Below are 15,205 nucleotides of genomic sequence, written 5' to 3' on the forward strand. Positions count from 1 at the left end.
TCTTCAAACAAACTTGAATATCCTTATATAAGAAGATAAGGACCATCAATTAAACAAGATTGATCTATCGAAGATAACTATACCTTTATTTCTTAAAAAAATAAATAATCATCCCAACAAAAATCAACAATACGATTTAGTTTCCCACCAAAGACACTGAAAAAACGGGGGTCTAACAACCACACCCAACAATTCATTTGGCAATCTGAATAGACAAACTCCAATATACTTTCAAGAAAATCAACTAGACAGTTAGACTCAATCTATAGAAAATTATATCAAAGAGTTTTATATCTCTATCTCTCAATTCAATCTGCAATCAACAAATAGGAATTTGCAAGCGCGATTGAATATAATAGAAATAACTTGAACGGTACCAAAGACCAATATTCAAGGATCAATCAATTTCAATCAACAACCAAAGGTTGGATTTTACAATTGATCGATTCAACGCACAACCTGTGATATTTCAATTATATAACAAAATATAATGCAGAAAAGAAATAACACAGACACCAGAATTTTGTTAACGAGGAAAATGCAGAAAAACCCGGTACCTAGTCCATATTTGAACACCACACTGTATTAAGCCGATACAGACACTAGCCTACTACCAATGAACTTCGGAATGGACTGTAGTTGAACCCTAATCAATCTCACACTGATTCAAGGTACAGTTGCGCTCCTTACGTCTCTGATCCCAGCAGGACACTACGCACTTGATTCCCTTAGCTGATCTCACCCACAACCAAGAGTTGCTACGACCCAAAGTCGAAGACTTGATAAACAAATCTGTCTCACACGGAAAAGTCTATAGGAATAGATAAATCTGTCTCCCACAGAAATACCTGCGAGTTTTGTTCCGTCTTTTGATAAATCAAGATGAACTGGAGCCAATTGATATACCAGACTTATATTCCCGAAGAAAAACCTAGAAATATGAATCACCTCACAATAATATTAATCGTATGATAGCGAAAGAAGATATTGTGGAATCATAAACGATGAGACGAAGATGTTTGTGATAGTTTTTTATCTTGCCTATCGGAGATTAAATCTCAAGCCAATCTTAAAGAAGATCGTACTCAAATACGATATAATCAACAAGATCAGATCACGCAACTATAGAGAAAATAGTTGGGTCCGGGTTCACAATCCCAATGAAGTCTTTAAGTCATTAACCTACAGGGTTTCGTGAAAAACCTAAGGTTAAAGGAGAATCGACTCTAGCTTATGCAACTAGTATCACACAGGAGGTGCGGGGATTAGTTTTCCCAGTTGCTAGAGTTCTCCTTTATATAGTTTTCAAATCATGGTTTGGGATCTAAGTTACCTTGGTAACAAAGCATTTAATATTCACCATTAGATGAAAAAATGATTAGATTCAAGCTAATATCTTTCAACCGTTAGATCGAACTTAGCTTGTTATACACAAATGAAATGTACCCTCATTTAGGTTTAGTAATCGTACCTAAATGTGTACACCATGTTGGCACAACCATAGTTAACCGAGGTTAGCTATATGAACACTCTCATATAAACCTTATTCATCTTAACCATAACTAGTTCAAATGACTCAAATGAAACTAGTTAAAGAGTTGTTCAATTGTTATATTCTCATAGAAGTATAAAAGAAGAAAAACCGGTTTGATTGACTCGAATCAATTCATGAATATTATAGCCACGTTTTACAAAGAATGCATTCCTTAATATATAAATGTATTAGTTCATGAGTCAATCGATTTTAGAACTTTAACCAGTCAAGTATGCAAACGAGTACGCATACTTAAGTAGCCGGTCCGGGTTTGTGTTCGCCAGTATGCAAACGGGTACGCATATTTAGTACACTTCCAAAACCCAACAGAAATTCCCGGACATATACCTTACGCAAGTATGCGTACCGATATGTGTACTTGGTGCACAGAATTTCACAACTTCAAGTACACATACGGGTATGCATACTTAAGTTCCGGTCATGGATCACATACATGCAAGAATGCACAATATGTTTATAATCCAATGATGGTTAAGTATTCTAAACTCCTTATTTCAATCATTGAAACTTTCTTAGAGGATGACAATAGCCGTTTTCACACACTATTAGCATCAAAGCAATTTTTAAGTTATTGAAATAATCATAACGAAACATTCCAATTCTACACCAAATGATTGTATCACACAAACCATGTAAGATGTTACTCGGCGATTTTCACATGATCAAGATGAACTTGGTTTAAGCGAAAGCTTACCAACACATATTCCGAGAAATATGTAAGCCACTTAAACTCAACTCTAAATCTCAAATGTGTATAATAGAAAACTATATCGTAACACAACTTATGTCTCAATATAGGAGATAGAATAGAAATATACTTTCCAAGTGATAGATGAGTTTCAGTCTCCACATACCTTTTGTTGATGAAGTTCCACAAGCTCTCCTTAGTAGTTCTTCGTCTTCAATTGATGAACATCGTGAATTCTAATGCTCAACTACACAATCTATCCTAGTCCGAGACATCTATTGGTAGACTAGAAATCAAGACTTATAGTTTTGATCACTAACATTGATAAACAAGCTTGAGATAGCAACGCTTGCGAGTTCGACCGAGCAGTGCTCTAACAGACACTAATAAAAGCTTCTTGATCCAAAAGAAGACTATAAACGAAAACAAGACAAGATGTTCCACCTAATTAGATCACTCATATTTCTTAACAAGTTTGGCTTACCACACAATCAATCGAGATGTGTGACCAAGGGATGACTTTGTAAGAATATAAACTCCAGTATTTACGATGTTGCTACCAAGGGTTATTTGGGAAACAATATCTACTAATTTCGAAAATCCTTGAGATATTGTGACCACCAACTAAACCACCTTCTTAGAGTCTATGTTAAGAGACATCAAAAACCAGATTATCTATTTAAAATTCCTAATTACATAAAGTAACCCAAAAAAAAACTCGTGCTCTTTGAATTATAACTGGAAATCTCTCAAGTTGTATAAAATACTGTATTGATTGTTACAATATATACAATCAAAATATACAAACGAAAATAGGTACCCATAATGTATAATTCACTGAAGCTTTAAGATACGAAAAAAAACATCGTGCACCATCTTTTTTGGTAATGAAACTGAAGTGAGGCGAACAAGCACATCATCTCAAAGGGGTGCTCAGTGGAAATATACAACTTTCAGGTAATCACTAACATGTTTTACATTTCTAAAATAACAACTTAAGGAGACAATAATGAATTAAAACACTCAACAATTTAAGCATTAAGAAGAAAAGTGATGCCTCGCCTTACTCATTATAGAAGACGACGCTAGAACTACTCCAATTAATAATAATAACATAGTTCACGTGAAGTTCCCATACAAACCATGATTCTGGATATCACCATTAAGATCAGATAGTTAGCTAATCAAACATAATATGCACATGAGTAATTCTCAAAATTAAATTAGTATACATAATATCGAGAAGGGAAAAGTAGCATCCCTACTAAGTGCTCCCTCTATCCAAGTTATACATGCAAAAGATTCAAATATCATAGATTAAAAAAAAATCCAGGTTTCATAAATTTCTGTCATTTTTCCTAATTTATCCTTCACTTATTACCTAACTAGACTCATTAAACTACTTTTGATGATACCCATGCAACATTAATACGCATATATGTCAAAAGTAACTTTGGAATATGAACTTCGACTATCTAGACAAGCAAAAATCTCATATTCGCCTATATAAGTTGGACAAAAGGAGTTGTAATACCCCGATTCTGTAGATAAGGTTCACCAAGTGGAGTATAGGTAATGATTAGTCCTTTCCTAACATCGAGGCCTTTCCGGTACAATTGGCTCCAACGTTGGTGGAAAACTCTGCAGTTAAGTGTGCTCGGGCGGGAGTAATGCAGGGATGGGTGACCTCCTAGGAAGCTGCTGCTGGATGACCACAGTGATGCCCACTGAAAATCCCACACTGCCAGATAACTGTAGTGGCTAAGTGGGGACAATATCGGTGGAGGTTCGGGTCATTACAAATGGTATTAGAGCTAACGACAGGTCACATTCCGAGGGTGAGAAGGTGCGTTGAACGAGGTTGATCCAGGTGCTTGTCTCATGAGAGGCTGGGAACATCAAAGATCTAGTCTTGAATATACTCCGGAACCGAGGACGACTCCAATTTAGGTGGTGGTATTGTAATACCCCAATTCGGTAGATAGGGTTCGCCGAATGAAGTAAAGGTAATGGTTAGTCTTTTCCTAACACCAAGGCTTTTTTTAGCACAATTGACTCCATAGTTTGTAGAAAACTATGCAGTTAAGCTGTTCGGGCATAAAATTTGAGGGATGGGTGCCCTCCCGGTTAGCTGTTATTGGATGACCGCAACAATGCCCGTTAAAAATCCCACACTGTAGGATAACCACCGTGACTAAGTGGGAAAAATATCGGGGGAGGTTCAAGTCATTACAGGAGTATATTCAAGCGGGAAAACTAGCCACCCTACTACATTAATAGAGTAGATATAAATAATATCGAGACGGGGAATGCAGCCATCCCACTAAATAGCAATGCATATAATAATATCAAGTTGGGGAAAGTAACCTCGCTATTAATAATATTGAGACGGGAAAAATAGCTACCCTTGTAATATTCAAACAGTGAAAGTCTCCCTACTCAACTTAACAAGGATCTGTGGAGAAATCACAAAAGCACATCACAGGGAAACCCACAACGCATATTACACACATGTTCAAAGCAGACATCATACATACAGATAAGAAAACAGAAAAATACTTATGAACACAAGAAAGTATAAGAGTTCTCACATCTTTTAATGACAATCAACGCCTATCTCGAGATCCGCAATCACAGATTCAACTTTCGAATCAATCGTTGTTAATATAGACTAACTGATAATCACACAAACACCACAATAAGTCAGCCAGTAAACTCGTATAATGTCCGTACCATCATATCATAAAAGTTCCTGGTTATTAGGTAAGCAAACTAACTAACAATTTTAATTCCTTTAATGATTTAATAGATTCGTATTTAGTATTTTTTTTTTTGGCATGAATCAATACCCCATTTAGCTAGTTCCATGATGACACCATAAATAAAATTTGATTTGCCAGGTGTATATGAGCCGGCCTAGTATGGTCACATTGGTGTTTTAAGTTTAACAAAGGTATTTTCTTTGCGAGAAAAAAGTTTAATGACGGTAAAAATGAGTTTCACTCTCCGCATTGACCTGGTCAACCTAGGAAGAAAAAAAAAGTCAATGAGATCAAAGTAATAATCTGATGATACGAGTAAATAAGACATATTACAAGGTTTAGCTGTAAAAATCCTCTCTGATGAGTGATGAGAGACTGACACCAACAAAAACCAAAAAAATAGACTTTGCTCGGCCTCTCGTGGCTGCCAATTAAAAGACACTTCGACTGTCAGAGGTAATGTTATAATTACTCTGTAGAGCTCGTTTAGGTCAAGAATCTAGATATTAAGTTATTATATCAAGAAATTTTCATTTACTATTTTTTGTTGCAGGTTCAATGTAAAGTTATCTAGTTCCAAGGAAAAACGAGAAGAAGAAATATGAAGAAGGGAAATGAACACAGGGTATAATCTTTTTCTTCTAATAATCCATTTTATTTCTATTTCCTTCGGTTAGCAGCAGTCTCTTGTTGAATTCTCAAGGTTTTTGAACTAAAGATTTATGTTTTACCGATTGTTATCATAACTAAAGGTTTGATTTTTAGTGGAATTTGAAGGATCGTTTCATCAAACTACAGACGTTATTGAAAGATTTGCAGAGGGTTATATGTCAAAATTTAATATAGCAAAAAGGGCGCCTTAATGCCTTAGATAAGCTATATCAGCTTTTCATCTGCTTTAGTCTGAATGAACAAATTAGGGTTTGAATGTCTGTTTTAACAAATAAAATCTGAAAAGACAGTTATGTGACCTTGTTCAAACACTGTTCTAGTGTAAGGCTTGATGTACATGAGGTGTCTACATCTGTGTTTTTCACATTTCAAACCTGTAACTTCAAATTTCCGTTTACGTTTTATCGTAGGACTACATTGTCCGAATTGCTATAATATGATAAACTTTTAACTTAGTTAGGAACAGGTTAAGATTTTATTGAAAAATCAGTTACGATTCTTTCACTACTGGAGTGACAAGTACATTGGGTTAGTAGTCTTGGCTATTCCGAAGTCTTTAAACGTGCAAGTTGGAGCATTACATTGGTGTATGCATTTGCATTAAATTGATGCTTTGTAGAAAAACATTGGACATTGACATGTTTATGTATAAAGGGTTGTTTTTTACTTTTTATTTTCAGTATGCGATGTCTATACCCTCCACAGTACTGCTTTAGATTGATCTTAGCAAGAAGGAAATCCTCTAATTGAAACTATGGATGTGTATGATGGCTGTAATTCTAACTATGCACTGCCTAGTTATGGAGAGTGTTCCATTCTGTTTTAACTTTTATTTAGACATGAATGCTTTTTCATTTTAAACTTGGGAGAATATCCGTCTCTTCATGCAAGACCTCCTACAGTGTTGTTATCTTTTTCATGAAAGACATAACTGTCAAATTGAATTTTTCGATCTTGAATCATTTTTATTTTCAACTTCTTGTACTAATATATGTTCAAAGGTTTTGATGATGATGTTGTTTCTTCTTGGAGATGCCAAGGATGGAGGATATTCTTAACCTTCCAGTGCAAGATCCCCCATGTGCAGAGTTCTCTGCAGCTCTTATAAACTGGGTAAAAGTCGAAGGTGGACGCCAAGGTGGTGGTGATGTTGCCCTAATCCCGTTCTCTAGAGTGGATGATTTTGTTAAAGGTGAGTCCGCAAACGTAGAATGCCCTGCCAGTTTTCGCGTTGAGTCAAGAAGGAAGAGAACTGAAGGAAGCGTAAGCAAGCCTAGGGTTGATGGCTACCTCGAATACACACTGTATGCCTTCACCAACAACTTATTACCCATGCTATTCCAGTTCACTATTTGGTGGGTGTGACTTTGCTCACCCACACACTAAGCTAAGTGAGCAAAACCAACCATCACTAGGAAGTGGGACTATTAAGTGGTCAAACCCATCATTTTTTGTAGCATGACATCCCACTGTTCAGTAATTGGTGGTTTGCTACCCCAGCTTATCAAGTGAGTGGCGAAATTGCTCTTCTACTTGCTTTAAACTAGCTCATTTTTTTTTTTTTTTTGTATCGTGATTCTGTAGATATTGGTGTTCTTATGGCCCTGAAGACTACCGACATAGTGATTCAAGTGTGGGGGATAACTTAAATTCTAAACCCCAATCAGGGAAAGGTAGCAGGCCTGGAAGGCGGCATATGATGAGAGGGTGCCTATGTCACTTCACTGTAAAGCGCTTATACACACGTCCTCATCTTGCACTCATTATTTACAGTCAGCGAAGTCATGTAGATAAATCAGGGTCCCCATGCCATGGAATACTTGACAGGGATGCTGTCGGAACTAGAGCTATGTATGCTCCTCGAATCTCAGATGAACTACGTCGGAAGGTGATGTCTATGCTTTACGTTGGAATATCTTGGGATGATATTATTCAGCACCACACTGATGTAGTAGAGAGGCATGGTGGTCCCAGTAATCGTGATGACTTTCTCACTCGAAATGATGTTAGGAACATGGAAAGGGTGGTCAAACATTCCACACGTGAAGTACATGAAAATGATGTGGATAGCATACCAACGTGGGTTCACCGTCATCAAAAGCATGTTTTCTTCTTCCGCGATGCATCTGTTACAGAATCATTTGTTTTGGGTTTACAGACTGAGTGGCAGTTGCAACAGATGCTCCATTATGGGAATAATAGTTCCATTGCCTTCCATTCAACTTTTGGTTTGAAGAAGTTCAAGGTATGTGGATCACTTTAATGATGGTTCTCACTTGTGTAGAACCCATAGGTCACCCATGTGTAAACTAAACTGCTAAGGCTAAGGTCCGGGGTTGCATAGATACTTTAGGGCATGTCCGTACCCATGTCAGATACCTATTTGTTGTCAAAAGGTAAAGCTTTTTTCAAAAATGTCATATCAGACTCTCTGAAATGTATCGGTATCGGACGCTCGTACCAGTATTCATGCAACCCAGCTAAGGTCTAATTAACAAGGATACAGTATGTTGGTCGGAGTGTCCCACTGGTCTGAGGTGTCTGACACAATGAGTTGGACAGTATCCATAACGCCAACGGCTGTAAATGTACATATCTACTTGTCTCGGTAGTTTTGTGCATTACTTCTTGTCATTATTTGTAATATGCTGTACTTCTGGATCTTGAATTGTTACATACCAACAACGCTAACTTGAACTACACATATTATGTCCAAACATTATCATGTGCAAGTACGCACAATGTCTACAGAGTACACTCATCTAAAATTTTGTGCAAGCACCCTGTTAGTGTTAGCCACAAGCATCAGTGTGTGGTTATGTTGTCACTATACAATGAAATAGTGGAGTTTCCTAGTTACATGGGTTATACAATCTATGATCATCTAAATGAGCTAGTATCTAGTTTAAACAATTTCATGGAAAAGGCTTGTGGAAGAATGAACGCTACTCTAGGGTAGAAACTGGATTATCCTACCGTCTCAGACTCTCTGTTATGCATCCTTATTGATTGCTGTCACCTAATCATTTAATTTTGGATTTTCTGATCACAGCATCCGTTATGTACATTACTAGTTTTTGACTCGTGCCAAAACGCTATTCCTGTTGCGTGGATCATTACTTCTTGCTTTAATGGTCAAGATATTCCCTGTTGGATGGTACCACTTGTTGAAAGAATCCGAACAAGGGATCCTAGGTGGAAACCCAATGCCTTTTTAATTGATGATCCGTCTTTTGAGATCTCTATCCTCAGGTTCCTCTTAAATGACTACTTTACTTCGTATCTTTATATTTTTCTAAAATGATTGTATAAAAACTTGATATCATGCTCCTGACATTCAGAGATGCTTTCCAGTGCCGGGTCATTTTATGCCTCTGGCATGTTCGACGCTCTTGGATGAAAAGCTTGCTGAAGAAATGCTGCAGCTTGATCCTGCAGCAAGAAATGTTCAAGCACCTTGGCCGTATTTTATATAGTGTTAGGGATGGGCCAAGTGCCATAGATGCAATCGAAGAGTTTATGCAGATATTTGTTGATCAGTTCTCTTTCATGGAATACTTTAGGGACCAATGGTTACCGAGGATAGGTATTCCTCCTATGTTATCCAGTGCACATTTTCTTGTTTCACAGCTTTAATTGTCTGTTCCAGTACCCGGCTATTCATATTTAATTCACAACGTCCTATCTTGTCTTGCAGATATGTGGGTGAATGCAATGAGGCTTCTCCCTATAGCAAATCAAGAATTTAACGGCGCTATCGAGTCTTATCATTTAAATTTGAAATCCAAACTTTTTGGTGAACAACATTCTGGTTCTTGGACGAGAGTTGATTGGCTTGTCCATACATTAACCACTGAATTCCACTCCTTGTATTGGTTCGCTCAATACACTGAAGAAACCGGCTACTTTAGAATCCTGAAAGATTGCACTTTCTCAACAAACTCTTGGTATCGAGCATTACAGATTCCCGATATTGATGTCTTATTGGATGATGAAGAACTACGGATAGTTCGGGTCATTTCGCAATCTAACAGAAGCATGGCTTACACAATTTGGAACCCTGGTTCAGAATTCTCTTTTTGTGATTGCCCATGGTCAAGACTGGGAAATCTCTGTAAGCACGTGATCAAGGTCTGCATATTATTTAGGAATCGTCAGGTTGCAAGACCATCAATTGCTGCACAAACTTATCGGCAGGCATTACTTAGTCTTTTGAATAATCCTCCAGATGATCCAATTGTTCTTAATCATGCCATTTTACAAGTCAGCCGTATCCAACAGGACATTAAGGGTCTGGAGGACTTATCTAATAGTGGGCTTCTCCAACCGTTAACTACACTTGAGACGAATGGTCATGTTGTTTTGGATAATCTCCTGCCTTCGCCAGGTCTTCAATGAATCTTACAGGCAAAAGTTTGTACAAGGTAATCCTTTTACTTCGCCTTTTTCTTTAGTCATGTTTTCCACTGTGAATGATTACAGATTTTGTACTGGTAAAATTGTTAGTATCCTTGTAAATCAAAGTGCTGTACTAGTTGAAGTTGGAAAGAAAGAGTTGGAATGTTGTCTTTTACAGTACAATTAACAAAAAAATGTCATTCAAACGTGTACTACCTCCGTTTCTAGAAAAGAGGTACTGCACAGATGGAGTATTAGTTGAAAAGGTAATTACCTGTTTTCATTTCTTAATCACTGATTCACTGATGACGAATTATCAAAGGTTTTAGTTGCTTCGCGTGCTAAACATGAGTTGATTAACATCATCGTGTGACTTAACAAACTGATAGATTAACTAAACCGATTAGGTTAATCCATGATGTCTTTCTTAAAAAGAAAAACTTGTTTTACTAAACTTTGTTCATTAGTTGTAAGATTAAGGATCATTACTAATACTATAATTTCATTTTGAGCTGTTTTTGTTTGTACTTTTCTTTTTACATTCATTTTCATGTCGACAGACGGTTGGTTAATTATAGGATTAAGGATGATTGCAGAAGAATAAAGTTTAAGACAAAAAGGAAGAAATTGTTGAAAATGGATCTATTAGGTATCATTCTGTTGTGCCAATTATGTCTTTTAGAGGTTTGGATTATGAAGATTGAAAATTCTTTAGGTTGGCATTTTTATAAGGCTGTCATTTTGGCATTGTATTGATGATAGTTTGATTCTACATTAAAAGTATTGTATGAAAAAACCAAGTCAACTCAATATAATGAAGAGAAAATCCCTAACAACCCATGTGAGTTTTAGGTAATTAGGGACCATTTTGATGACATAAAAAATAGTCTATTTAGTTGGCACAATTCCAAAACAGCTCATTTAACAATAACTGATTTGATGTCGAATGAGACAAACACACAGTGGTATCTAAGAAAGTGCAATATATGACAAACATTGGATGGAAAGATCACTTGGCAGTGGTCACCTGGCAGTTGGCACACATGGAGGCAAAATGCCCATGGGTTTTTCAAGGTAAAATCATTACTTCCAAATGTTGCTACAAAAATTACCAAATTCATAGATCTTCAAAATGTTGTGTGCCAGAAAGGCAATAAGAATTGTCATGATTACATTCAAATCCACAACAAGTCTGAATTCAAAGAGACATGCAACAATGGCAACCACCAGCATTTCTAGCTATCAAAATCAATATAGCTGCGAGCTTATCTTGTTTTCACGTCAATAGTTCAATTTTTATTTTATTTTCGAAAAAGAGATAAGCCACATTCATTAACATTTATAATTCTTTATAATACCGTGACTTTAAAGTCGGTAAAGTTACAATAAACATCATTGAGTTTTCAGCTGCCTCAAAAAACTCGTCAGCAAGTAAAGTTACAATAAGCGTCATTGAGTTTTCAGCTGACTCGAAAAACTCGTCAACACCTACTTCTTCGAAACTAGGTGATGATACCAGTGGCTTGAGTTCGAAACTCGTCAGTTCTAACTTCTTTACCAATTAAAAAAATAAAAAGCAAAAAAAAGAACTACATAGACTTACAGGAAACACCACGTCATAGTAACATAACAAAGTAAGTTGTGAAAGGATTCAAAGATCCAACCATTTGTCACGATCTTTTCAAAAATAACCAATTGGTTATTCTTGGTTGTGATCGTCTGGGTTTTCTTCTGAACAAGTCTTTAATTTCTATCTTCTGCTGGTATCTTCTGTGTCTTTTTGCTGCTGAAGTCGTTGGAGTTTTTGTTGATGTTGTTGGTGGAGTATGTGATCTCTTTGAAGTTGTTTTTGATGTCGTGATTTATTTTTTTCTTGGAGAGAACTTGACTGTTTTTCTACAAAAACTTCATCAAAATAAATTTTAGAACCATATTAAACCCTAACAAAGTCCTCAAAGTTCGAAACCCTATAAACAAGATAAAAAATTAAACTAGTCAGTAAACAATAAATGTAACAATAGTAATTTTAGTATTGGTCTAATTCTCTATGATTGTGCAAGAACTGCGGAGGAGCAAGATGAGTTTATACAAACACCCAAAATCTAGTTGAACTTTGGTGTCTAGAGATGAAAAAGCTTCAAATGGCAAGCCAAGCTTGGCACAAAATTGAATTTGGAGTAGCTCTATAAAAATTCTCTTGCTTCTGATCATCATGAATGAAAACTTCCTCATTCTAAGATTAGCATATCACAACCAAGTAGATGCTACTTCTAATAGAGCTGCCACTAGTTTGGTGTTTATATGCATAAAACCAATAAATCATAATGTAGAACATCTACCAGATTTAGGATTTATATTTTTGTTATTAATTATTGTTATTTTAAACATTTGATTTGTTTTAAAAGTGAAAATCAACAGATTTTTATTAGGAATAGATTCTCTTCTTCGTTGTAAAATGAAACAATAGTTTATTGTGGTTTTATACGTATTGTAAATATTTTATGAAAATATCAGTTTCCCGCTTATCCCTCTTTTCTACCATACTTTTTTATATCTTACACTTTTGTTCTCCCTCAAATGCCATTAGATCTTCAAATCTCGATCTTGAATTTATTTTTGTCTAATCCTTGTTATCCTTTTGCCTATTCTACTAATATTTGGTCTCTTCATCTCTATCGTCTAATTATATATCCAAATATATTTTTTTCCGGTTCCTAAGAAGAAAACGAAGAAAAACACTATTTTATTTTTTTCCCTCTCGGTTGATATAATGGCATGACTCTATTTTAATAATATGTCCCCTAGGTCAACCTTGCCTACTGATAACAAAAACTCAAGGTGTGAAACATTCTTATCACCCCATGGTTCCCATCATTACATTTGCCATGTTTTCTTCTCTCTTTCTCCACATCTTCATCTTTGGTAAAGGCAGAGATGACATATTTATTTTGCACGAATCTTTTAACTAGTGGTCTTGTTAGAGCATCACTCGGTCAAGTTTTGGTATGTCAAACTTGTTGCCAAATTTAGTTGATCATACTACATCTACTAAGGTCAGTCTCGGGCTTAGAATGTAGCATGGTAGTGAAGTATCATAATTCACCAATCGAACTTGAAAATTGATCACTAAAGAACAACGAATATGTCAACGGAAACTTCATAAAAAAATGTACGTGAAAATTTACTATCATAATTACTCAAATTATCTACCATTCTATCTACTGAGTCATGTCGTATAACTTTAGTATTATGATGATCATTGCAAAGAAAATTCTAACAATATAAAACTCATTGCATAATTGGTAGAGAGCAATTCATTGTTCAACTTACCACAATTGCGTAATTAAGTTGATAAGAAGTTGTCAAGTTAGTTCTTTTTTATGTTCACAAACTAATTTGCTCATTTCACGAACTTGGAACTCATAAATAATAAGACTTGATGAATTATTCTTATTCAAATTGCATTCACGAACTAACTTGCTCAGTTCGCGAGCTGGTTGATTTTGAGATGCTACTGGATAATTTTTGTTTCTCTAGTACAATAATTGATTTGCTCAGTTCGCGAACTAGTCCAAAAACTAGTTGATTTTGAAAGTTTTTTGTAGACTTTGTAATTGAGTTCACAGACTGATTTGGAAAGTCTGCGAACTTAACAGTATAAAATGATCTTGAACTCCGAAATGAAAAAATATACACGAATTATTTTGGTCCCGAATAACTAACCATTGTTTCTGGCTAACCATTTGGTGCATAACCATTATTCGGACTAATATGTTGTTGCACGTTCTTCAATATGATTTACGAAAATTTCTAACATGCTTACATGATCAATCTATACATATTAGTTAAGCTTGCTTGGTAACAAAGTAATTCGTAAACATGGAAACAAATTCACGAATATCAATCCTAGCATTTTTGTGTCGTAATTGCAGCTAGAGTCGTCATTTAAATTCCTAGGTTTCCTCGTGAAACTATATCAGGGGACGACTTTTAAAGTCTCCACTAAGGGATTCATGAACCCGTGTCATACTTTTGAAAAAGAGGTGGTCTAACAACATCACCCAATATTTCGCTTAGCAATCTGTATGGACTCAAATGAACCTTGTTCTTCTTCACCATAACTAATTCAATTGACTCAAATGAACTAGTTAAAGAGTTGTTCAATTGCTGTCAGATCTTATGTAACTAAACAAGACACAATTGAAACAAATATGATTCGATTGAATCGGCTCATGTACTTTATAGCCACGGTTTGCATAAAGCATTCCTTAGTAATTTAAGTTTCATGTTCAGAGCACATCTTTAGATCATAACCTCTTAAGCTCACAAACAAGTTCGCGGACTTAATACAACTGGTGGAGTTTTCCAAACTCAGCAGAAAATCTCGGCAAAGAGACTTTCGCCAGTATGCAGACTAGGTTCGTGGACTGAGTTCGCGGACTTACACGCAAACGAGTTTTTGGAAAATCCCAGTAGAAATTCTCGGTACAAGAACTTCCGTCAGTTTGCGGACTTGGAAAAGCCAATTCCTCCGGTTTCTCTCAATCAACAAAGTTCGAAAACTTCGGGTTAAAGAATACATGGTTATGTAATCTAAACTCTCATTCCAATCATTGAGACATTCTCAGAGGACGTTGTATAGCCGTTATTCACAGACCGTTTCGCGTCAGAGTAATTCTCAAAGTAATTGAAACTTTTCATGACTTTCGTCACTAGGTGAAGATAAACTTGATCAAAGCGAAACGCTTTACCAACACATGGTTTCGAGATATAGATAGGCGAGATATACTCTGCTCGAAATATCAAATGTGTATGATCCAGTCTATATAGCATACGACTTTTGTCTCATAATAAGTAAGAGATAGAAGAGATAGACTTTTGAGTGATAGATAAGTTCAAGTCTCCACATACCTTTTTGTTGATGAAGTTCCACGGTTCCTTGAGTAGATCTTCGTCGTTGTATGATAAATCGCCATGAAGTCCTTGAGCTCAACTACACTTTTCTATCCTAGTCTTAGACTAAGGTATGTAGGCTAGAAATCAAGACTTATAGTTTTGATCACTAACATTGACAAACATGCTTGAGATAACAACGCATGCGAGGTCGACCGAGCTATGCTCTAACACTAT

General features: G+C 36.0%; 1 protein-coding gene across 6 annotated transcripts; it reads left to right on the forward strand.

Moving 5' to 3' along the window:
- Window positions 1–5,352: 5,352 nt before the first annotated feature.
- On the forward strand, window positions 5,353–10,250 carry LOC113299774. Of its 6 annotated transcripts, none has more exons than XM_026548858.1 (7): window positions 5,353–5,461; window positions 5,559–5,630; window positions 6,710–6,981; window positions 7,262–7,922; window positions 8,730–8,929; window positions 9,019–9,263; window positions 9,375–10,250. In XM_026548858.1, exons 2-7 carry the CDS (start codon window positions 5,607–5,609, stop codon window positions 10,073–10,075), a joined length of 2,103 nt encoding a protein of 700 aa, XP_026404643.1. In that variant the 5' UTR covers window positions 5,353–5,461; window positions 5,559–5,606; the 3' UTR covers window positions 10,076–10,250. The 6 variants fall into 6 exon arrangements, with proteins under 6 accessions (XP_026404643.1, XP_026404646.1, XP_026404644.1 ...); XM_026548861.1 differs by having other exon boundaries at window positions 5,400–5,461; window positions 6,718–6,981; XM_026548859.1 differs by lacking the exon at window positions 5,353–5,461 and having other exon boundaries at window positions 5,492–5,630.
- The last annotated feature ends 4,955 nt before the right edge of the window (window positions 10,251–15,205 follow it).

The sequence above is a fragment of the Papaver somniferum genome, chromosome 7 (genome assembly GCF_003573695.1).
Source record: "Papaver somniferum cultivar HN1 chromosome 7, ASM357369v1, whole genome shotgun sequence".
NCBI classification, from domain to species: domain Eukaryota; kingdom Viridiplantae; phylum Streptophyta; class Magnoliopsida; order Ranunculales; family Papaveraceae; genus Papaver; species Papaver somniferum.